At 42.1% G+C, this 26,349-nt stretch overlaps 1 protein-coding gene and 1 pseudogene across 10 annotated transcripts in view; one reads left to right on the forward strand and one right to left on the reverse strand.

Moving 5' to 3' along the window:
* DLG3 (discs large MAGUK scaffold protein 3) overlaps window positions 1-26,349 on the reverse strand; it is a 64,452-nt gene that overhangs the window by 16,372 nt on the left and 21,731 nt on the right. For all 10 annotated transcript variants that reach the window (XM_067724362.1, XM_067724364.1, XM_067724363.1 and 7 more), the window contains one exon: window positions 8,782-8,896. In XM_067724362.1, coding sequence (XP_067580463.1) covers window positions 8,782-8,896 — 115 coding nt within the window. The remainder of the gene's footprint in view (window positions 1-8,781; window positions 8,897-26,349) is intronic.
* LOC137217262 (chromobox protein homolog 3 pseudogene) lies at window positions 17,158-19,965 on the forward strand (annotated as a pseudogene).

Genomic DNA, 26,349 nt, shown 5'->3' on the forward strand with positions numbered 1-26,349 from the left:
CAAGGGTCATTTCACCCCACTTCCTATCTAATAAAGGAAATTCCTTTGATATTCTCTAAATTTCTTTCCAGTGCAAACATTTAATGAGTCTGAGTCCTTCCTAGGTCTTCTCTACCAGGCTAAACATTCCTAATTCCTTCAACAGTCCTTCTTCCATTGTCATGATCTTGATTTGTTTTCCAAATCTCTTCCTGCTGAAAGTTTGTCTGACTAAGAGCTTGAAAAGTACCTCATAGACAATGAAAACCAGTCCCAGAGATGCACAGGGCCTCATCTTAGAGTTGTATGATGGTTAACTCTCAGACCAGGGCTCTTAAATCTCAGAAAAATTTTGTGAGGTCTAAGTCACGGTCACATTTTTAAAAAAGAAAAAAAAAAAAAGCTAACTGTCCACTTGGCTATGTCTGGAAAATATCTTTCTTCCATTATTTACATACTCACTGATTCTACTTTGGGGCACTGTGTTTGACAGAAGGGAGATATAGAAGCAAAATGAGTCTTGGCCTTGTGGAGTATGCTGACAGTGTGTCATAGCGAGAGGCACAAGGGCAGGACAAACCAAGGCCTAAAAGCCTTCAGAGGGAGCATAGGTCACAGCAAGCTTGGGGAATCTATGGGGAGGTGTTAACTTTGAACTGGGCCTCCTCGATGACGGTTCAGATTTCAAAGACAGAGATGGGGAGAGGCCCTTCCGGCTAGAAGGAACAGCATGAGCAGAAGCTCGGAGGCAAGCAGCCCAGGGTGTGTACCGGGGTCAGCAGCACCCACGTTTGGCCTCACCGCAGGGCACTCGGGAGAGCGGTTGGCCAGGGCCTGCCTGTGGACAGCCTGGAGTCCAGCTAAGGAGTCTGGCATTCATTTAGGAGGCCTTGTGTGACCGACTTCATTGCCTCACTTTTTCTTTTTTTTTTTCTTTTTTTTTTTTTTAAATCATTACCAGGCTGGTGACGCAGTGGTTAAGACTCCACGCTCCCAATGCAGGGGGCCCGGGTTCGATCCCTGGTCAGGGAACTAGATTCCACACGCATGCTGCAACTAAGAGTTCCCGTGCCACGACTAAGAAGCCCATGTGCCGCAACTAAGGAGCCCACGTGCTGCAACTAACACCTGGTGCAACCAAATAAATTAAAAAAAAAAATCATTACCAGGCTAAACTTTCACGTGGGAAGTAATCCAGTAAAAGAGAACAAGCCTGAGTAGTAAAGTCAAACCACCTTTCAAATGACATGTATTTCATGTAATAGGAAAAAGTATGCAAATTAGACCTTAATAAATTTTGAAAAAATATTGACTACCTACCTAAGATCTTTAAGAGGCATGCTAAACTGTGGCCTTCTAGCAATAACAGTCTCTCTTAGGAACAGCCTAGAAGCCTAAGGAAGTGACAGGGATTGGCACCTTGTTACAAATGCCTCTAATCAGGCTTGATAAGAGGATCAAAGAACACCTTTCTCCACAACATGAATATATCCTCCTGCCCGCCCCTTTTTATCCTTAGGGCAAGCACTAAGGAAAGTCAAGGCAGTAACGTACCTCCCCTTTTAAATCAGACTGAACAACTGTCCTGGAGCCAAAATCCTACACATGCAGGGCCCAGATGACACAGCAACCAACCTTTTCAACCTCTGACTCAAACCAAGAGTGAGCAGGAAAAAAAAAGCAACACCTGTTTTCTCCGGACACCTAAAAAAAGACCATAATTAACTACTCCGTCACCTTGGTCCCATCTCATGTGTGTGAGCTTATTGACAAGATGGTGTGTTGGGAGACTAGAAGCCTCAGAAACTCCTTATCCTTCCTGGGTGTAAATATAAAGAATCTCATGGGGGCCTCCAAGTTAAGGACTGGTCAGGTCAGAAGGAAACACTATGTCGGGAAAGAACAAAGCTTATGGAAATATTACCATCCACAGCCTAAGATCACAGTGAGTGGTCTACATAGAAGATTATTGACTTCAACCCTGAATATGTTCTCCTTGGTTATGGCCATGTACCTCTGTGAAGCAAAGGAGAGCCAGATCTTGGGTTTTCCCACAACTTCTCAAACATCATGGCCAGGCCAGAAAATACTGATTTATCTTGAGAGCAGGGTAAAGAGCATGTCCCAGGTAAAATGTGGCACGTAAAAACAGAAAGTGGGCGATGAAGCCACCTTCTGGAGCCAAGTCACAGCAGCACGAAAAGCAGATGCTCACTTCCCAGGGTCTGCAGGTTGGAGTTCCCAAGCTAAGTTTCAGCGCGGCAGCTTTAAATGCCGCTGCCTGTCTTTCCTAAGGAGGTGTTGTCAAAGGTCTTGAAAGATATGTTGTTTAAGTGGTGACCTTTCAAATAGTATCCCCTAAGAGCTGCCCACAGGGATGATGCACACGCTCCAGAGGACTTTGCCTAATCTTCCTTTCAGCTGGGACCTCACTGCCAAGTGGGAAAGCAGGAATATAATCAGCTCAAAGTAAACAGATTACCAGGCCCAAAGTCTCTGCAGTTCGGGTCCTAAAATTTAAAGTTTAGGGTCTGAAAGATTCAGAGAAATCATACGCATCTGGCCCAGACACCCTGGTGTCTTAGTGAACAGGAATGCAAAGAAAATGGCAAATACCGAGGAAACCGGTCAGGCAGGTTTCTCAAAGCAAAGTAAACAACAGCACTTCAGCACTACAGCCTCAAAGGCAAGTAAGTAGCTGCTTCCATGTACTCACCTAGTAGTGTGCCCACCTCTTTGCCTGTGGACCCAGCCATCTGTCTGGCCTGGGAGGCTCTGCCTGTCCCCTTGCGCCATCAGCAGCTCCTCTGAGGCCCAACCCAAGTTCCACCCTTCTCTGTGACCCTGCCCACTCCAAATTTCCTTCTTCCAAATTCATACTACGTATTTAGCAGTGATCTTTCTTTATATTTTCTGTTTATTGCTATTTAACTCTTGCAGTTTTCTAATCTTTCATATTATATCCCTTTGGGGAAAGCCCTTTGAGGACTGAGGCCACGTATGATGCTCGTGAATGGTGGATGAGACCAAGCTGGGGCAGGGAGCACAGAACACCCTCCCAGTTACTATCCTGCAGTGTTCTTCCACTGTATATCCCTCCCATACCAGTTGGGAGACATCGATTTCTTCCTTTGGTCAGTGTTATGGGCTGAATGTTTGGGTTCCCCCCTCCAAGTTCATTTGTTGAGGCCCTAACCCCCAATGTAATGGTAATTGGAGGTGGGGCCTTTGGAAGGCAATTAGGTTTAGATTAGGTCATGAGGGAGGGGCCCTCATCCTAACATTAGTCCTTTATGAGAAGAGGAGGAGACAAAGAGACCTGTTTCTCCTCAGAACACACCCAGGAAAGGCCACACGAGGACATAGCAAGAAGGTGGTCATCTACAAGCCAGGAAGGGGGGAGGGGGCTCACCATAACCTGAATTTGCCAGCACCTAGAACTTGGACTTCCCAGCCTCCAGAACTGTGAGGAATAAATGTCTATTGTTCAAGCACTCAGCCTATAGTATTTTGTTACAGCAGCCCAAGCTGCCTGAGACAGAAAGTACCAGATAAAGGGCACATATTACTTAAAAATTCAGTAGCCCCTCCCTTGCCTAGTCCATCTAAAGGATGCACAGAGAGCTGTAAATCGGCCCTTGACCTTAGTGCAAGAGTTAAAATTTCTCGCAGCTCCTGAAGAGCAACTCAAAAGTCCAAACTTGAGTACTCAGATAGACACAAGGTGGGTCATCACAGGAGGAGCAAGTGCAGCTGGCAGCAAGTCAGGAGTCCCTTGCACACCTTGAAGAAGGGAACATGGAGAACAGGGGAGGGCACTCTTCTCCTTAGTCTACCTCAGAGTCTCAGGCCTTAGAGAGCAATTATGAAGTTAGAGGGGCATTCACAGACCCACAGTGTGTGAATATTCAGGGTTCACAGCACCTGTTGGATCAGCTGAGGGGATTACAAGTCCAGGACTGGTGTCTGTATATGATCCAGCAACAGGCAGTTCCAGAATCACTGATACAGGAAACTATCCCATCCTCTGGTAGCCCTGAACACTACATAAATTGTGGTTGCTTTTTAAGATGCGGATTATCATCACTCCCAAATTCTGTCAGATAGTGAAGCCTGCCAATATTACCTCGCTGGCATCCTAATCCACTACTGAAACTCACTAATGAGCAAGACAAAGTTGGGCTCCCCCGAGCACCACCCTGGGCTAAGCACAGAGCAGTGTACAATTAATGTCTGCTTGTGAAGAAGAAGGAGCACCTTCCAGCCTTCTTTGATGACCAAGCCAATATTTCTGACATTTTTTTTGACATTGTTTCTTGAATCAGGACTACAGATGGGGCATGACTTCCTTCCTAGAGTGGGAAGAAAACTGGGATGGCAGATGGCCAGCCAGAAGGCCAGGACTCCCAAAATGCCTGATGCTGTCCTGTGACTGCAAAGAATGTAGCCAGGCTAGCCGGAACAGACTTTCAAAAGCTATTTCTACAAATGTACTATCAAGCCTCTTGGCAAGCTTTGGAGGATAAGGTCTTTTGTTCATTCATGAAATAAATAAATAAACTAAATACAAGTGTAGAACTTGGAGGTCTCTGGAACTCTAACCTACCCTGTGTCTTTTTACTACCTTCACATCAGAATGGCCTGAGTTAAACATCTAATCACCCTGACCCTGAGCAAAAGGCTCAAGAGAGGCATACTTTGTGGACTTTTCTAGTGTGGAAGGCAAATTAACCAGCAGAGCAAAGGCCCTAGACTGGGCAGAAAGAGGGGCTCTGTTCACCCTGCCTATACTATTTAAGAGGTGTTTCTATAGTATGGTGAAGGGTGGGGAAGGCCTTTCCATTAAGTCACTAGTGACTTTAAAACCAAGTTTCATTTTCCAAACACTGCTATCTTTCCTTCTTCCTCCTGCTCCCCGCTCCACAAATCCCATCTCCCCTGTGGTTAGTGCGGCTGCAGCTTCCTAAGGCTTCACCTGCTACAGCCTCGGTGCAGCTGCAAGAGGGTGTTATTTGCTTCAAAACAGCTTTGCAACCCCATGCACACGAGAGGAGGATAGAGATTCAGGGGAAGGGAAGGGAGGAGGAGCATGTCAGAAGGGGAAACAACAGCAAACAGAATTAGAGGTGAAATCCCACTGTAAAGGGTTCCTTCACTTTAACCACCTGCTGCGTAGTATCATCTGTGTGGATGGCAAGCTGCTGGAGGGCGAGAACCACGTCTACCGCTTCCTTGAATCTACCGCCACAACCACGCCCAATTTCTCAGGCCCATGCTTTACTGCTTTCCACGTGGCAGGAGCTAAAGTAAGTGTAATGTTCAGTTGTTCGAGTGAAACAGAAATAAATGTCTATTGTGACAAACAAGTGGTCATTCCTAAGCATTATGACTGCTTGTTAAAAACATACATTTCCCCAAACCTGGTGAATCTAAATCGATAGAAGAAGAGCCTGGGAATCTGTACTTTTACTAGCATGCCAGCTGATTCCTATCAGCAAGTTTGGGAAATGATGAGAGAGCTCTAGTCAGAGCCAGGTTCAAATTCCAGTTTTGGAACTTCTTAGCTGTCTAACTGGAATCTCAGTTTTCTCACCTGAAAAATAAGAATAATAATGCCTACTTCGTAGCATTATTAAAAGGATTTTAAAAGCAATTTAAAGAGAATGTTTAAATGTTTGTTCCCGTAAATGTTTGTTTAAAATGTTTGTTTGTTCCCCTTCATCCTGAAGACACTGGGAACTACTAAAAGCCTCTGAGCAGATCTTTAGCTTCAACCCGCTCTGCAACACTCAGACAAATGGCTGCCCAGCCTCTTTGGTAACACCTCCAGTGACAAAGAATAAAATTTACTATCTCCAGAAGCAGTTCATTCCACTTTCAGACAGTTTTAATCATAAGCTCTATCTTCCTTATGTTGAGTTGAGATCTGCCTTGGGTGACAGAACAAATCTAATCCCTTTTCCACATGATAGGGTGACACAATTAGTTTAGATAAGGAAAGTAAGGAGGATGAGTAGGTGTGGGGGTCCATTTGGAACACACTGCTTGTTTGAGGCACTGGGAGGGCAGCTCCAGTCACGTGTGCAACAAGTGGTTGATATGTGGGTCTGGAGTTCAGTAAAGAGATCAGAGTTGTCATTTACACAACAGGATTTGAAGCTGTGAACATAAATGACATTGCCATTTATGGGGCAGAGCTAATGAAACGTATAGAGGAATGGTCAGCAAGGTAGAAAGAGAGCCTTTAAAGAAGAAAGCCGGTAATACACAGAAACAAATATGAAGAGATCAGACCAGTGGCAGAGAATCAGCGAAGCAGTCACTACTGACAGAGTTGGGCTTCTGCCCCTCTGGAGCCTTTCAGAGTTGCTTGGAACCATACCACCATGCTGATAAGCAGATGCACACTTCCTTTCCTATTGAAAGAGAAGCAATTTGAAGCAATAGCAGCAGCAAGTACAGACGACTGCAATATTTCCAAGCCTGGATGCTAAGACCAGTTTCTCCAAATAAGGCTCCCATGCTCCTATCTTTGGGGGGAAACACTGCCTAGTACAGTCCCTCCTAGAGATTGATCACAGTAAAGAACCCTATTTTCCTCTGTTTAATCCTGCATTTGCCCAACTTACTGAACCACTGATTTTTCACACAATACTTAACATCTTGAGGAGCCAGTGTTTCCTGGCACATAATGTGGCAAATGTGGTGAGAAGAAGAGAAACAAGACAATAGTTTAAGGGACTATTGGTAATCAAGGGAATTTCTTTTCTTTCCTTATTAAGAATGGAAGAACCTTGAATATACTTAAATGCTGAACAAAAGGAAGCTACTGTAGAGTAAAAAAAGGCCAAAAACAGGCACAAAAAGCAATAGAGCGAGCCAGGCTTCAGGCTTTGGTAGAGGGTTAGCTTAGCGAAATACCTCAGCTCGCTAATCTAGCCATAAAATATTACTTCCCTTGATGAACTCTAGTGATTAAAAATGTTCACTATTCTAAACCATATTTACTTTCCTCTGAGGATACAGATATTATCTACATAAGGTTAAGGGCAGATGATATAAACTGTATAAACTGATTCACTAGAAACAGAGTGCAGTCTCCACCCTCCTCCCCAGAGTCAGATGGAATGCGTCCCTTGCCAGGACCAGAGAAGGGTGTTCCAGGTCTTCCAGGTTGAGAGCTGATGCCCCACTCCCCCTGCCCAGGCAGGGAGAGCTCTAGCACAGGATAGGCAGAGAGGGGAAATTTAGAAATAAAGCTCTCCAAAGAAACTGTCTTGCCTAAAGATCAGCTTCCCACACACACTGGAGTGCCACATCTGCGGGGGCTGGAAGCACGGGAATGGAACAATCCTGACCGAGTCACATAACTATTACCCTTTTGCGGGAGGCGACAGCATATTTCTGAGTCCCCCCATTGGCACCCCAGTGTCTAGGCTGCAGATCCAGAGCAAGGGCTTAGGGACAGAAAACAGGAGACTGAAAAGATCACCAGTGACTAGTCCAGCCTTCCTCCTGCTCTCCTCTCTTCACAACAAATGTGAAGAAAGCTGCTCTCAACACAGAGGGAGTAGAGCTGAGGGTTCATTTTAGAAAAGAACCATGAAGGGTTCTAGTGGGCTTGAGGCTCAAATCTGGGCTCCCTTGGCTCTTCTCCCTGCAGGAGGGTCAGGAACTAGCAACTGAGGAAAAAGAAAATCAAGCACCTGAGAGAAAAACTGCAATTAGCATTTATATCGGTTGGCTAAGTCATCTCAAACCCCAAGGACAGAGTAGATGTCACGTTGCCAGGCAACTAGCAACTGTAGCCTCCCCTCCCCACCTTCCAGCTGGTATCAGAGGCCACTAGAAAAAGTTTAACCCAAGAGTCTGATACAAGCATTAAACACACACACACACACACACACACACACACACACACACACACACACACACACACACACACACACGGCTCAGAGGAGTAATCCTACCACCTCTTTCTCCGAGGATTTTACCCTTGGAGAGGTACAATATGCTTGCCCCAGACTGTTGGAGTTTTGCCAAGAAGCCCAAGCAGGAAGAAGGAAACTATCCCTAATTCTAGGAGGAGTCCATAGTGTTCATTTAGCAATCCAACTCTCTAAGAGGTTTGTACTTTGACCTGACAAAGTATTATAATGTGACTCAAGGGTCAAAAGCTCAGCCTTGGACAGTATCTCAGAACAGCTTTCAGCAGCAATACACTCAATGCTATATATCCATTCCACCCACCCTTCCTGTGGAAGATACACCATCCCATCCCATGTCCCATGATTCAGATACAGCAGACCAGTGCACAGGGAGTGAGGGAACACAATTAAAAAAAAAAAAACCCAGAAAGCAGCAACCTGTCAGTTCTTTGGTTTCTGTACCAGAACACAGTGATAGCTGATATGCTCGGATACAAATTCTGATGTCTATTATGCATATGTAGAAGGGGGGAATGCCAAGTTTCCCCTCAAATCACAGATTGCAAGCAAAGTACTTTGAACATTTGAGTGCTCTCTGAATGCTGAATAGCAACAATCACCCAACAGTCTTTTACAATTAGAGCAAACTGAAAATTTCCCATACTGAGTCATTCAGGAGCAAAAAGGAAGAAGCCAGCTCACAAAAGGGAGGAGATACTGACCATAAAGCACACAACCTGAGCATACAGTGCAAAGTGTTGTTTTAGTACTGGGAGTACACACTCCCTACCCCACTAGTTAAACAAGAAGGGCTGGGTTGGCACGGAACTCCCCTTGTGCAGCACAAGGCCTGGTGCTCAGAGGTGAGACTTACCTGACGTACAAGGACCTCTTCTCACTCGTTCGCAGGGACCCAGACCCAGAGCTCATACTGCTGTTCATCATTTGTTCTCGCAAGTCATGTATCTTCGATTCAAAGCGACTGTATTCTGTCAGAGAGACAAGGGAAAGGACAAGAAAAGAATGAACCCAAGGAGTTGCACCAAGCCTGTGTGCCAGCGGCCAAAGAGCCAGGAGGACCCTTGGCTTCAAAGCAGCCAGAGCCAGCCCAGTCAATCTTTGCTTTGATAAGCAAAGTACCTCCTCAATGCACAGAAAGATTTCTCTCCACCCCCAGACTAGTAGAATGAAAGAATACACCTGAAAAAGGAGTAACATTTGGACATATCGAATGGAAAAACTCACTGATCCTTAAAAAAAATAACAACTGGAAAGAGGTTCCAGTGCAGCCTTCATTAATCTTTAGAGCAGGCACTAAGGCCCAAGGAGAGCAGATGGGAAAAGAGACTTTCCCGAAAAGTGGATTGCAGAGAACAGATGGCCCTGAGATGCAGGGTGGTGGGGCAGCGAAGGACCTGAGGCCATTATATCACTGTTAGGCAAAGATGATCTGTTTCTAGATGACTTGTTTTTTTGAGGGGGGACATTGGAATGCAGTACAAAGGTAAAAACAAACCTCACAATCAGAAGAGAAGATCACAAAGCTCTCCTGAATTATTTCCCTTTTAACAAACAGGGTCTTTGGCTTCAGTAACAATTGAACATTACAATAGAAATTCTCCCAAACCCAGAAGTCTGCTGACATCTTTCTCCTCCAAAACCATCTAGCCAGGGGGGTCATAAGTCCATGCCCAACTTTGTAGCCCATTGACACCATTACAACGGTCTGAAAAAGTCTCATCATTCTGAAAAGGTGACTACAGGTTTACACCCAATGTAAGAAAACCTGACATAGGAAAATTAACTCTATCCATACAATTATTATAAAAGGCTTTTTACAGGGCTACTTTGCTGTGACACTCTCCTAGCACATTTTATATATGATGTTCACATTTACCACAAACACACACACACACACCCCGCACATTTTTCAGGTCTATAATTGCCAGTCTATAATTGCCACATAAAATGGGATATATCTAAGGCACAGACTGTGAAAACGGTAGAAAACAGGCATACTTCATTATGACAAGCTGATTTTAAAGGAAGTCACAATTTATACTGGGGGTTGAAGGTTGGGGAACTGCTTTAAAAAACAAACACATTTCCAGGAAAAAAGAATTCCACAAAAGCATTTTCATGCACCACAGAGGGCTGGCAAGAAGCATCCCCATCTAGGCTGTAAGACTCTACAGGCAGAAAACAAAACACCTGTTCTAACACCTGACACTCCCCTTCCCTCAGCAAAGCAACCTGACCTTCAGCTGGGTATAAAGGGAAACAGTAAAAAGCCTAAACAGGAGGGAATAGGGTTCTAACTCATACAAATATCCTCTTCTCAACAAAGTTTCTTTTTGTTCACTCTGGTACCAATGAAGCCAACTGGTTAAACTCATGTGCTCTTTCATTCAGCACGCACTGGTGTTATGGTGATTTGTCCTCATTACTTACTCCTGTCCCTGAAATCCTGCAGGAAGCAGTTAAGTCACTGACTCACCCATTAAATGTTGGGGAAAGAAAAAAAGAGAGACAGCAGCTAGACAATGTCCCTATTCTGAGGGTTAGAAGGCAACACATCAATATCAATGAGGCTTCCCAATCTAAAGGTAGAAGGTGGTGACCGATCTGTCATGGCAGCCCTGGATGGCCCAAGCGCGCAGTAGCAGGGCTATCTACCTCTAGAGCCGCCCAGGCGCGGGTCCCGCCCCAAGGCTCAGCCCTCCAGCCCAGCCCTCTCCAGTTGGCTCCTTTCTGGCCCTCCTCCCCACTCACCGGCTAAAAGGAGACTGGGTGAGACAAAGAGATTTCTGACCAAGCAACCCCTTCTTGAGCAAGATAAGTAAAAGGCAGAAATATGCGTTGAACACAGAAAAAAAAAAAAGAAAAAAAAACCCCACCACCCAATCTATCCTTAAGCCATATTCCCCCTCTCCCAACTTGTTTATATATTCTCTTCTTTGGAATTGGCTTGCCCACTGAACTCCAACTTAGCAGCCGGTCATGGCAGTTGCTTAGTAACTACATTTCTTAAATAACCCTTTAAAAACAACCGCCAAACCACCATTTCCTCAAAGCTCCTAATCCAAGGTTGATAACGCTGGGCCAGAGAGCCCACTTAAAATAGACTATAGAAAGAGAACAAGGCTATTGCTTTAAGGAAGCCACTTTCTGTTTTCTATGTGCTACTAAGCTTTCAAGCCTATTAAATAGTGTTTTATTCACTTTTTCCCCATTCAGATGATCCCCTTAGAGTTCTAGCTGCTCATCGGTCTCTGCCTTTTATTTGTAGAGTTATCTAATGTCCAGTAGGCACAAAGTAGGCTCCGAATAAATGATTGTTGGGTAAACGAGGAGCAGATTAAAAAACTCTGCCCAAGTCGATGCTTCTGTTCTCAAACTAATAAAACTAATGGTTTATTTAACTCATGGCTGCCAGCTTCACTGAGGGCTTGGAAAAGTAGTTAAGAAGTATTCCCATTTGCTTTTGTTCCCAAGGTTAATTGTTGGGAGCAATTGGAGTATATGTTTTTTAAACACCTTTTTGAGATGTTAATAACCCACAGTGGGCATCTGATTAACAAACTTTGTTTATAACAAAGAAAAAAATAATTCTAACAAAAAGCTGTTTAGAATAGTCTTTAGATAGTACCTCATCTTAATATTAGAGGCCTCATTTTCCAAGGACAAAAGCTTCACCTAAAAAGCATCTGAATTCTAAGACCTTACAATTTGCCAAGGTCCCTCTTTTCCCCTTCCACTCATAACAAAGCCGTTGCTGAAAGGCATCTCCTAGGCCTAAGTCTTTGCCTAAGAAGCCCACCAGACCAGCCTCTTTAATCCAAAAGGCCTACTTCTAACAGGTTATTTTAAAGAAACAACACTTATTACTAAAATCTCAAGTCTACTGAACTGTGTTATATTCATTTTTTTCCCATTCATATGAACCCAACCATTTGTGATCCACAAAGATATCCACAGTGAGTCAGTCACTGCTCCCTCATTCTCTTTACTAATCACAGAGAGAAAAGGGAGTGGGGTAGGGGACAATCAGACATCATTCCCCAAAACAGGATTTCTCACTGACCATCTGGGGTGCCTCTGAAAGATCAGGATTTGGGACCCTACCCCCTGATACACTGACTCAGAACCTACTGAGTGGGCCAAGCAATCTGTATTTTTAACAAGCATCAAGGTAATTCCGATGCCAAATAAAATTTGAAGCTGCTGGTCTTGATTACAGAATTGAGTTTTGTTTTGTTTTGTTAGTTCAGGGAAAAGATAAGGTAAGTATCCTGCAGCCTGTCTCAAAAGGAAGTTAGGACAAGAGGGTTGGAAAGCTCTCCAAAAAAAAAAAAAAAAAATTGGCAATACAACTGCAAATTCCACGGGAAAGGAAAGTGCTAAAGAAGCCTCTGTCCAATATATACACTACCAAACGTAAAATAGATAGCTAGTGGGAAGCAGCCGCATAGCACAGGGAGATCAGCTCGGTGCTTTGTGACCACCTAGAGGGGTGGGATAGGGAGGGTAGGAGGGAGGGAGACGCAAGAGGGAAGAGATATAGGAACATATGTATATGTATAACTGATTCACTTTGTTACAAAACAGAAACTAACACACCATTGTAAAGCAATTATACTCCAATAAAGATGTTTAAAAAGAAAAAAGAGGGCTTCCGTGGTGGCGCAGTGGTTGAGAGTCCGCCTGCCGATGCAGGGGACACGGGTTCGTGCCCCAGTCCGGGAGGATCCCACATGCCGCAGAGCGGCTGGGCCCGTGAGCCATGGCCGCTGAGCCTGCGCGTCCGGAGTCTGTGCTCCGCAACGGGAGACGCCACAACAGTGAGAGGCCCACATACCGCAAAAAAAGAAAAAAAGAAAAAAAAGAAACCTCTGTCCAATGTGCCTGCAAAGAAATCTAATGAGTTTACACTTTTTTAAATTATAAAAGTAGCACAGGATTTTTTAAAATCTTTAACTTTTTTCTTTGGACATTCCTGTATCATTTCCCCATCGCACTACCCAGAAGTAACCAGTTAGGATTTTTAGTATGTATCCTTCCAGACTTACTACCATGTATATATCGTTTATATACATACACTCACAACTCACATAGATTCACATGCTTTTTTCATTCTGATATATAATGGAAACCTATTCATGTCAGTACACAGTGATCTACCTCGTCCTTTATAATAGCTGCACAGTATTGCATATTATGGACAGACCATAATTTATTCAGTCATATCCCAACAGACATACATTTAAATTGTTTATAATTTTTTATATTACAGTCAATGCTGCTCTGTATATTTGTATGAGCATTTCGATAGCATAGATTCCTAGAAGTGAAAATGCAGGGTCAAATTACATGCACATGAAAAAATTTGATTGGCACTACCAAAATGAACCCCAATATTCTGAAACCTTCATGACTGGAAGTGAGGATAAACTGCTAGTCTAAAGCTTCCAGCAGCTCTTCTGTTCCTGAAGAAGTAGAGGCAGAATTTACCTTTAAGGACAGATTGATCTTTTTGTTTGGGGGAAAAAACTCTAATAAGCCTTTTGGTTATGAAAAAGTAAAGCCAAGACTGCATTCTGGAATAGACAAAGAGGAACCTCAAATGTTCTCTGCATAATCACAGAAAAGGTCCTCCTGTGTGTGGAGCTGCTGATTCAAAGGGCTTGTCCTACCACCTATATGATACTTTATCTACCTCTAGAAATATCTACCTCTAGACTTGACCACTCTGCCTCCTCCTACTTAGTAATTTCATGCCAAACCTCCCTGGTACAGTAAATGACAGCCCCCTTCCCTTCCTCCTGTGCACAACCAGAGTTTCCTCAGTGTTTTGCTGATGTTCTTCCTAACTGCTTCCTCAATCCATCTTTCTTTCTAACTTCCATTGTCATTGCCTTTTCCTTTTCTCATGATTATTTTTATCTCTTGCCTGGATTTAGGTCACACTGTGTTATCTCCTCTCTGGACCACTGCTGTGTTGCTCTAGCTGGTGGTCTGCCCCCAGGCTCTCCAAACTCCAATCCAGCTTAAGATTCTTATTTGAAAAGCCTTCCTAAAACGCCAACTTGTAGCCCTCTGTCCAGGTATTTTTAATAACTCAACAGCAACTACAGAACTTTAATATCTCAACTAAAATTTCAAAGACTGCTAAAACCATCATCTTGTCACTCTCAGCCGATCTATTCCATGTTTTATTAGACAGATCCCCTTTTGATCTAACCTGCCTGGAACTCTTGAACACAATTTGTTCATTCCTACCTATTATTCCCTTGTCCTGAAATTTTCCTCCCTGCCTGACACTGAACATCCTTTATGTCCTTCACCACGCAGAAGTTTTATTCATTCATTTATTTATTCAAATATTAACTAAATGTCTACAGTGTGCCAGGCATTATGAGAGCTGATGGGGATATAATGGTAATCAAACAGTTCCTAGAAATTACAATAATGAAAAAAACAACTATTTAATTACAATTTTAATTACGATTGTGACAACTGCTATGAAGAAAATGCTACAAGACGAACAGGGTGACCCAATCTACTGAGTGGGGGATGGGAGGTTAACAAAGGTTTCCATGAGGATGCGACATTTAAGCTGAGACTTTAAGGATGAAGAGTTAGCCCGTGGAAAAGGGGTAAAGAAAGCATTCCAGACAGAAGGAACAGCATATGTGAGGGTACAAAATATCTGGATCACAGGGAAGTAAGGGAATACTGGCAGGAGATCAGACTTGTAAGGTAGACAGAGGTCAGATTATACATGACCTTGTGGACTACAGTAAAGATTTCTGCTTTCATCCTAAGAGTAACAGAAAGAAGTCACTGAAAGATTTTAAGTAAAGGAATGACATGAACATGCTTGTATGTGTATCACTATGGCTATTGTGGGGAGAATAAGTGTGGTGCCTCACATGTAGATTTAAGTTTCTTGACAGCAGAGGACCATGCTTTCTCTTTTTGTCTAGGCCCTACAGCCCCTAGGGGGGCCTGCTTTACAGCATCCAAACCAGCTAGCCCCCTAGCCTCTGCTCAAATATATCCAATGTTGGGAAGCTCTGTATTCCTTAATTATTAGACAACACTATTCAAGAGAAAATTCTTGGATTGAGGGCCATCTCTTTTGCTAGCTGGTCCTACTTTGGTGTCTAAAACAGTATAAAACATGATGGATTCTCTTCTGCATAACTGTATGAAGGAACAGTTTAAAGAAAATCAAAGAGCTGGGAAAGCCTGGAGCAGGTTCCAAGACTACTGAATAAGACTGAAGAGAAGGTAGAGTGTGAACAGGGGAAGGAGAAGTGATGGAAGGTTAGGGGGCCAGATTATAAGAGTTTGAGATAGGACTTTTCTTACTAGGCTTTGGGAACCACTGTTAAGTGTTTAAATAGGAAAGTGATACAATTAGAACTCGGTTTTGGGGAAGATTATTCTGAGAACATAATACAGAAGGGAAAACAGCGACAAAGATAACAGAGACCTGTTCTACTAGTATAGACAATGACTTCAAAGGCTTGACATAGTGTGGGGGCAACTGAGGACAGAAAGAAGAGGCAAGAATCAGGAAATATGCTGGAGCTAGAGGAGAGAAAATCTGACATCTGACTGGATGTAGGGTGAGAAAGGATCAAAGGCAGCTTCTGAATTTCTTCCTGAAAGACCAGGAAAAGGTGGGATAATATCAGCCATAATAGAAACTGGCCATCATGTACTCCAAGTAAGTTCTCTATTCTCCAGGCTAAATATTGTTACTTCCTTAACCATTCTTCATCTAACGTGGTTTCCAGGCCCTCCACTACCTCTCCCTTTTTAAAATCTAGTGCCCAGAACTTGTGGTGATGTCATTTTCTTTACAAAACTGTAAGCTCCTTGATGTGGTTTTTGTTTCCTTCTCAAAGTTTAGCGTGGCAATCTGCACCCTTGTTGAGTCAACGATCTTTACTGAACGTGCTAACTCACTATAAAGATCCAACAGGACAAACCTAGACACTGTAATTCTCAAATTCTGACTCCTCAGGAACTAATGTAAGAAAAAAGAATACAAAACTTTCTCCTTCCACTGACCCCAAAATGGTAAAAACTGAACAACAAAACCACAAACCACTTCTGCAAAACACTAACATATCAGAGGTTTCAAGACCTACTTAATAGCCTAATAAAGCATCAAAGAGGACTGAAACTACAATATTCACTAATATGAAATGGACACATAACCAAGCCTCCAAATCCATCTCCCCTATAAGACTTTGATCTCAAATGCATCTACGTTCCTAATGACAGAAAAACTGTCTTCTCAGGATAAAAAATGACATCTGTCAGTAATTTGGAAAAGCAGAAAGGGGCTCAGTTTCTCAACCCATAGAAGACTTATGTGGTTCTATTTGATTATGGGTAGGAAAATGTTGTAGAGACAGGAGACAATGGGAAGCAAAAAAGGGTACTTACTCTGCATGAAGCACTGACTACCTATGGTTTGAATGAAGATATAAAAGGTAAATGCTCCAAAATAAAATAAAAACCATGCCTACCAAATTTGGAAGTGACAATGAAGCTGGGGAGACAACTGGATGACAGACTTCAGACACACAGATTGTGACAGGTAGGAACAATGGAAAGACGGGAATACAAATAGAATGCAAAGGAGAAATGTAACTTCCTGACCTTGAGTCCCCACACAAATACTGAGTAGGGAAGACAGGGCTGAAGAACAGCATGTGTCTTGGTTGGCTATCAACACAAAACAAGGCAATAGCTGCCCAAAGGCTCGTTTGTTCCTATGGAAGTGAAGGTGTTCCAATCTCAAACTCATACAGCCCTCATTTGCCATTGCTGAGCTGCCCTGAGCTCAGAGGAATCACCCGTTGTGCAAATGTACAGAACTCGTGAGAGTCACAGATTTTGATGAGTATGAATTGTGTTTTTGGTTTCTACAGTTGCCTTTGGAGTGCAAACCCTCAGGATTTGTATGAATTACAAGCATCTGTCCCAACAACATAGCTCATGTTTTCAAAAGAAATGGATGGAGCCAAAAAAAAAAAAAATAAGCCCATCAAGAAGATACCTGTCAGTGTGGTGATAAGTACATGAATCGTCAAACAGCACAACATTTCTTGGAATCACAAACTTGTCTCTATAAAATAATATGAAGCCTATTACTTGGGTTAGTTTCTAATTATGGGGCCTACTATTTAAAGAATCTGACACCTCTAACGGAAGCCGCAGACCCGGACCGGAGCAGCTCGGAGGCGGTGAATAATAGCTCTTCAAGTCTGCAGTAAAAAATGGCCTCCAATAAAACTACATTGCAAAAAATGGGAAAGAAACAGAATGGAGAGAGTAAAAAAGTCGAAGAGGCAGAACCTGAAGAATTTGTGGTAGAAAAAGTACCGGACCGACGTGTAGTGAATGGGAAGGTGGAATATTTCCTGAAGCGGAAAGGATTTACAGATGCAGACAATACTTGGGAACCCGAAGGAAATTTAGATTGTCCAGAGCTAATTGAAGCATTTCTTAATTCTCAAAAAGCTGGTAAAGAAAAAAATGGAACAAAAAGAAAATCTTTATCTGACAGTGAATCTGATGATAGCAAATCAAAGAAGAAAAGAGATGCTGCTGATAAACCAAGAGGTTTTTGCCAGAGGTCTCAACCCAGAGCGAATAATTGGTGCCACAGACAGCAGTGGAGAATTCATGTTTCTCAGGAAATGGAAACATTCAGATGAGGCGGACTTGGTGCTGGCAAAAGAGGCAAATATGAAGTGTCCTCAAATTGTAATTGCTTGTGTGTGTGTGTGTGTGTGTGTGTGTGTGTGTGTGTGTGTGTGTTTTGTGGTACACGGGCCTCTCACTGTTGTGGCCTCTCCCGTTGCAGAGCACAGGCTCTGGACGCACAGGCTCAGCGGCCGTGGCTCACGGGCCCAGCCGCTCCGTGGCATGTGGGATCTTCCCGGACCAGGGCACAAACCCGTGTCCCCTGCATCGGCAGGCGGACTCTCAACCACTGCGCCACCAGGGAGGCCCTGTGGTTTTTATTTGTAATTGTTTTTTATGAAGAGAGACTAACTTGGCATTCTTGTCCAGAAGATGAAGCTCAATAATTGTCTGCATTGCTTTTTATATATTTTTTTAATCAAAAATCTGGGTCTTGATTTTTTTGATTTATTAGTGTGAAGAAATAACTACATTCTAATGAAAATCAAGTTTGATATGTTCGTTTTGAAGTAGTACTGGGGAAGTTGTTGGGTTTTGGGGGGTTTTGTTTTTGTTTTTGTTTTGCATCTGTAGCACTGGTTACTTTGAACAAATAAAAGCTTTCTGTAGTTGCTTCCTTTAGCAGAAAAGAACGTTTGATACCACGGTATATTACTTCCTCTGCATTAGAGAACAGCTTTTCTAAATGTGCGGGGAAAATCTCCATAGTCATTACTCAATCAGAATTTAGAATTTGCATTTAACTCACATATGCCTAAGGACCATTCTGGGTTTTTTGTATGTGTATACATATGTAAATGGTTTGGGGGTTTTCTGGTTATTGTTTAAACACATTTACCAAAACAAAAACAGCCTTTCACAACCATGGATAAGCCCATGTTTCTGGGATTCTATCATTTTGAGCAATATAAGAAATCACTTCAACTTAAATTGAAAATTTAAGTCTTAACCTTTCAAATTAAATAATTTTGTAATTAATTAGACAAATTACTGTAAACAATTTAAATTGGATAATTTTTTAAAGCAGCCCTACCAGAATCTGCATCCATATCTACCATCATATAAATGCAGTTTTATATGTAAAAACCCCTGAAAGGAAAATTTTATCTCTGTCAACCCAAATGAAAAAACTAGAAAAATTCTGGTATGTGTTAATTAGCCAAGCAAGACTTAGTTAAATGGACATTTAAAGCTTCTTTTTGGCAAACCATTCTTTTATAAGAAGTTGAAATCCCTGTGCTGTATTTACTGAAAGACTGTGATACATGGAATGTCTCAGACTTGTTAATGGAAACCTAATCAGATGGTTAGAGATGCTGGCAATTTAGGATCTGCAGGAATAAATGAGTGAACCAACTTTACTAATCTAAACTTGACCTGCATGTTTTTTCAAACTTTACCCCAACCCATTCCTTACATGTAGGCTCAATCTTCTCAGTATTTGGGGTTACTGGTTCAGCAGAAGCCAGGAAAAACAATAACTTTGTAGTAATCAGAATGTTATTCAACTGTATATTGTTTACTTTATTGTAAATACTGGTGAACAGTGGTCAATAAAGTTTTATATTCAAAAAAAAAGAATCTGACACCTCTAAAACTAGACAATTTCTCAGTTCCCTTGTAATTTTGACATAATTATGATTTTAGAACCAAATCAATGAGGGCCATAAGAAATCAAACCTAGGACTAGTCTAATAAAAAATTTTAATATGATCTACAAGAAGGAAATCTTCACATCTGCAAATAATCCTAAACTCTTTGGGTCAAAAAAATACCAATTTAAGGAGTATAAATTGCAATAAAAAGAATTTAAGGCTATATGAGAGGGCAGAAAAGTTGCAAACAGACCTCCATATGGGCAAATGCTGCTTGAAGAAAAATAATTGCAGCTCTACTTTTAGAACAATGGGCTCGGAACTATGACTAACCCAGAACAGAAACTTCAGTGTCATTGTATTCTGGTCCCTGCACTGTCACAATGTGCTTCCTCACCCATACACACACATTACCAGGGTCCTGATACTGGGAATAAAACAGAAAACAAGACAAGCCATATCAGCATGCCATAAAAAAAATCCAGATTATCCCTACTGACTGGATGTTTCTGTCCCCTAAAGAGCTTAGTGATTATGCAGGAAGGGCCACTGAGCAAAAGTGCTATACTATATAAATGTGCCATGACATTCAGCCACCTGGTCTGAAACGAGTAGAATGAAAAATGCTTTGATCTCGCATCAAGCTAAGAAAAAGTTTTTCATAGGACCTGGCCATTGGTTCTCCTCACCCTGTTCTAGATCACCCAACAGATCAGGGTAAAAGCTTCAAATAGGGCCTTTTCTCTAATTCAAAAGAATTTCATATGGTATATTCAAATGCAAGATTAACAAAGCCTTTAGCTCCTTTAACCCATAAGTCAAAGTCTATGTAAGAACCACCCCAAGACAAAACACCTCATCTAGAAAACATGAGAATGAATACCTTGCCCTGAAGGTAGCAGGTACTCTTGTTCACAACAATCTTTTCCACTTAACAGAAATGCTGCAACACAGTGACTGAAACACACAACATTTTATGACTAAGCTTGCTAACTTGAGATAATATAACTGATTTCTATGTTTTGTTTTGCTTTGTTTTTTATTTTTTTTGGCCGCAGCCGGCGGCTTTCCCCCCACCAGGGATCGAACCTGGGCCCCCTGCAGTGGAAGCACAGAAGCGTAACCACTGGACCACCAGGGAATTCCCTGATTTCTATGTTTTACTATGTCAATTGAGACTCTAGATTCAAATGTTCTTCACAGTAGTCACTCCAATAGGATCACGAATTCTCTCACAATAGTTATTGGGGTATCAACTGAATCTCTTTTGGGTCAAGTTTCTGTGGAAGGAACCCAGAAACTGCGACCTAGAGAAAGACCCTTCTGGTTATTTGTCAAAACATCTGTGGTCATTTTTCATATTTTACTCTGATAATCCCAGAGTAAAATATTACAGAACAGAATTAAGAAACCCCAAATCCAAATTATGAGCATGTGTGTGTGGTTGTGTGTGTGCGTGTGTAATAAAGGTGGCACTTCAAAACAGCACGAAAATGATGGATTATCTAATAAATGGTACCAAGGTATTCCTTAAATATTTGGAGCAAAAATAAGGTAGTGTCCTATCTTACCTCATAAATAAAGTCCAGGCAGGTTAAAGTTTTAAATGCAAAAAGAAAAACATTAAATAACTACAATAAAACAAAGGCAGACATTTATTTTATCTCAGGGTAGGAAAGGCCCTTCCAAACCTAGGGGCAGAGGTGAAATACACAAAAGAAAACACTGATAGACTTGACTACATAAAAACAAAACATCTGTACATCAAAATAAAATAAAATAATAAAGCAAAATGGGGAAAACCGCTGCAATATATATGACAAAGAACTAATATTCTAACTACTTTAAAGCTTTTACGTATCAGTAAGAACTAATGAACATACGTCAACAGGGAAATGGGGAAAGGGTATGAACAGGCAATCCACACACAAAAAAAGAAAATGATGAACAAACAAACACACACACAAATGTTCAATTCTATTATGAAAAAGAAATACAAATTAAGATATGAATTAAGTAACATTTTTACCTATCCAATTTGCAGAGCTTTTTAAAAAATAATACTCCATGTTAGCAAGGTTGGTGGAGGTGGAGAAATATACCAAAATATATCAAATATATCAAAAGTCTTAAACATGTTCATATCCTTTGGCCCAATAATTCCACTCCGAAGAATTCATTCTGAAGGCACAATCACAGATTCACAAAAAGCCTCATACAAGGATATCCATCAAAGTGTTATTTATAAGATCAAAAAATTGCAAACAACCTACAAGTCCTCCAATAAGGGAATGATTACATGAATTATGGCACACACATGATGGAATATTGTTTAATTATTAAAAACCATTTTAATAAAATATGCATGATGCCAAGTTAAAAGAATGGATATAAGACTGCTTAAATACAATGATCCGAGTCTTGAAAGAGATACATACATACTATATGATATATAAAAGTTTGGAGGGAAATATACACAAACACGAGGTTATTTCTGGAGGTAGTTTTACAGGTGATTTGAACTTTTTTTACTTTGTATTTTGTTATGTTCCAATTTTCTACAAATCTGAATGTAATATTTATATATCCAGGAAAAATATAATTTTAAAAATTATATATTTTAAAATTATATATATTATAATATAAAATAATTTGAGGGGGATGGGGAGGCAGACTGAAAAAGACAGGCCCAAGGATGAAGCCAGGACACACGTGCACTAGAAATTCCCCTCCTCACTGCTCTTGACTCCTTCATCATTTTCCTCTGGGACGGATCACCCAACCAGTTGCAGACAAATCCACTTAAATGTATTATCACTATTATCACCTTGCCATCTTATCCAAGAGTAGACCAAAGAAGCCCTGCCAATGCATTGCTAAAATCTAGATATACCACATTTACCCTATTTCCTTGGTCTACCAGTCCAGTAACCCTGTCCATCAAGGCAATTTGGCAGTCTGACATGATTCGTTTGACTTTAGTGAACCAATACTGGTTCCAGTGCTCACCACTTCTTTTTTCTGAGTGTTTATAAAACAACTCTTGGGCTTCCCTGGTGGTGCAGTGGTTGAGAATATGCCTGCCGACGCAGGGGACACGGGTTCAAGCCCTGGTCTGGGAAGATCCCACATGCCGCGGAGCAACTGGCCCGTGAGCCACAACCACAAGCCTGCGTGTCTGGAGCCTGTGCTCTGCAACAAGAGAGCCCACGACAGTGAGAGGCCCGCGCACCGCGATGAAGAGTGGCCCCCGCTTGCCGCAACTAGAGAAAGCCCTCGCACAGAAACAAAAACCCAACACAGCCAAAAATAAAAATAGATAAATTAAAAGAAGGCTCAACATTTAAAAAAAAAACAACTCTTAATAATCTAGTTTGGAATTTAACCCAAGATTTACAAAATTCTCTTTCTCCTTTTTGAAAATCTGAAGGACACATGTGTATCCAGATCCCCAATGCACATATTTATACAAAATGTGTTAATTTCATCAAGTTGAAAAATCCCCAAATCTCTAGGGTCTTTGTTTTTTTAAGATATCTAAATTCAGTGAAAAGTGGTGAAAAGTAAACAAAGATCTATTTCAAGAGGATGAAAGCCTTATCACAGGAAAGAAGAGGGGAAGACAAGACCTTTATTAAAATAAGACTGTTATTAACTCAAGACTGTGATTCGGGCTTCCCTGGTGGTGCAGTGGTTGGGGGTCCGCCTGCCGATGCAAGGGACACGGGTTCGTGCCCCGGTCCGGGAGGATCCCGCATGCCGCGGAGCAGCTGGGCCCGTGAGCCGTGGCCACTGAGCCTGCGCGTCCGGAGCTTGTGCTCCGCAACGGGAGAGGCCACAGCAGTGAGAGGCCCGCGTACCGCAAAAAAAACCAACCAACCAACCAAGCAAACAAAATCTCAAGACTGTGATTCAACAACAGTCTAGGTACAAACAGGAACTTGTGAATTGAATTCACAACTCACTTACACTTATCTAACACAGGATTTGAGTTAGAAGAAACATGTGAGATCATTTTGCACAGTCCCCTCATTTTACAGATCAGAAAACTGGGGCCCATGGGGACTTCCCTGGTGGCACAGTGGCTGAGAATCCGCCTGCCAATGCAGGGGACAAGGGTTCAAGCCCTGGTCCGGGAAGACCCCACATGCCGCGGAGCAACTAAGCCTGTGCACCACAACTACTGAAGCCCATGCTCCGTAACAAGGGAAGCCACTGCAATGAGAAGCCCATGCACCACAAGGAAGAGTAGCCCCCCCCCCGCTGCAACTAGAGAAAGCCCGCGTGCAGCAATGAAAACCCAACACACCCAAAAATAAAATATAATAAAATAATTTTTTAAAAAAACCAAAAAAACAATTACCCTATTGTGGAATATAAGTCTAAATCTTCAAACAAACAAAGCAACAGTGTAAATACCAGGGTCAAGATTTCAACAAGCAGTACATTAAATTAAAAAGAAATCCTAAAAAGCTATAAATAAATAAGAAATAATTCATTCTCTATATCATTCTAATCACTCTACCCCATCAGAAGAATCGATGTTTTACAGACACCAAAGCTCCTAGGATTTTGCCTCAAACCATGTAACAAGGACAAGAAAGCACCTGTCTAGCTAGGTTCAGAATTCTTTGCCAACTCTAGCTACCATGTCCTTAGGCTACATGGAAGACAAAAAAGCACAGTGCACACGAGTACACACACACACACACACACACACACACACACACACACACACACACACACACCTGTATATAAAGTTCAGCCCCAGGAGGCAAAACTGAAAAGAAAGCTAACATATTTCTCTCTTCTAAGTCTGCAAAACAGGGTGGGCCTAAAAGGGTGCAGCCACTTTGGGAAAGTCTGGCAGTTCCTCAAAAATGTTCAATGTTGTTACCTTATGACCCAGCAATTCCACTCCTAGGCATATATACCCAAAAGAATTGGGTATATATTTGACCGCACAAAAACCTCCCGTGAGGTTCATAGCAGCAGTATTCACAGTAGTTGAAAGGTGGAAACAACTCAAAAGTCCATCAACAGAAGAATGGATAAACAAGTTATGGTATAACCATAGGATGGAATATCATTTAGCCTTAAAAAGGAATGAAGTGTTACATGCTACAACATGATGAACCTTGAAAGCACTATGCTGAAAGAAAGAAGACAGACACAAAAGACTACATGTTGTATGATTCCATTTATATGAACCAGCCAGAAAAGGACACTTTACAGAAACAGAAAGTAGATCAGTGGTTGCCTTGGGCGAGGGAAGGCGAGGGGAGGAGTTTGGGGGAAATGGGAAGTGACTGCTAATGGGACAGGACTTCTTTTTGGGGTGAGGAAAATGTTCTAAAATTGACTGTTGCACCACTCTGAACATTCTAGAAACCACTGAGTTGTACACTTTAAATGGGTGAATTGTATGGTATGTGAATAAGCTGGAGGGTTTTCTGTTTTTTTTTTTAAGGTGGGCCCTATCATTTTTATCAGGTCAGCATTCCTAGATAAAATTATCCATACCCACGCCCTCCAGCACACAGTGATAAGAGTGGAAAGGTAGTCCCTTATCCTCCTGGTTCCCTCTAATCACCTGAGTAATAACAGTTGGCTTGCTCGGGTCTCAAGTCAATTTATAAACAACGTGAGAATCAGGGGACTAAGCAAAGCAAAACAATAAGCACAAGAAAAGATGCTCAACATCATTAGCCATTCGGTAAATGCAAATGAGAAGCACAATGAGGACTTCCCTGGTGGTGCAGTGGTTAACAGTCCGCCTGCCAATGCAGGGGACACGGGTTTGAGCCCTGGTCCGGGAAGACTCCACATGCCGCTGAGCAGCTAGGCCCGTGTGCCACAACTACTGAGCCTGCATTCTAGAGCCTGCGAGCCACAATTACTGAAGCCCGCGTGCCTAGGGCCCATGCTCCACAACAAGGGAAGCCACCGCAACAAGAGAAGTCCGCACACCGCAACGAAGAGTAGCCCCCACTTGGCGTAACTAGAGAAAGCCTGCGTGCAGCAACGAAGACCCGATGCAGCCAAAAGTAAATAAATAAAAATTTTAAAAAAAGAAAGAAAAGAAAATCACAATGAAATATCACTTCACACCCACCAGAATGGCTAGAATCAAAAAAACTGATATTAATAAGGGTTGGCAAGGATGTGGAGAAACTGTAACCTTCACACTGCTGGTGGGAATGTGAAATGGTGCAGCCACAATGGAAAACAGCCTGGCCATTCCTCAAAAGGTTAAACATAGAGTTGCCATATGATCCAGTAGGTATATATAACCAAGAGAAATAAAAACACATGCCCATGCAGAAAACTGCATACAGATGTTCAAAGATAGCATTCATAATAGCCAAAAGAGTGGAAATAACCCAAATGCCCATCAACTCATGAATGGATAAACAAAATGTGATATATTCATATAATAGAATAGTATTCAGTCCTGAAAAGAAATAAAGTACTGATACATGCTACAACACAGATGAACCTTGAAAACACTATGTCAAGTGAGAGTAGCCAGTCATAAAAGACCATATATGAATCCATTTATACAAAATGTCCAGAACAGGCAAATCCATAGAAGCAGGAAGTAGATTAGTAGCACTGAGGGGGATGGGGAGGTTGGTGGGGCAGTGGGGTGGGGAGAGGCTGGGGGGACAGCTAAAGGATTTTTCTTTTTGAGGTGGTGAAATGTTCTAAAATTGACTGCTGTGATGGTTGCACAACTCTGTGAATTTTACACCACTGAATTACACCCTTAAATGAGTGAACTGTAAGTTCATAAAAAAATGAATGACAAATACAACTCTATTTCACTTGAAGAAATGGGAAATTCCTATTTACTGCATTAGTATTCTTAGGCCTGCACACATCTGCTGTTAAGTCAAGCCAACCAATTCCCATCTTTTGGCTCCTCCTGAGGTTCCCCCACAATATCATTCTATGGTAGTCTTCCCAAGTCCAAGTTCCTTTTGCAGGAGAGGGGGCGTCTCCTTCAGGCTTCCAGCAGCCCCTCTACCCCCAGGTTACCTCCTCCTTTGGTACAGCTGTTTGTGGTCATCAAGACTTAAAAAGCTGACATTTGGGGCCTTACCTGCTGGCGCAGT

This window comes from Pseudorca crassidens, chromosome X (genome assembly GCF_039906515.1).
Source record: "Pseudorca crassidens isolate mPseCra1 chromosome X, mPseCra1.hap1, whole genome shotgun sequence".
Lineage (NCBI taxonomy): Eukaryota > Metazoa > Chordata > Mammalia > Artiodactyla > Delphinidae > Pseudorca > Pseudorca crassidens.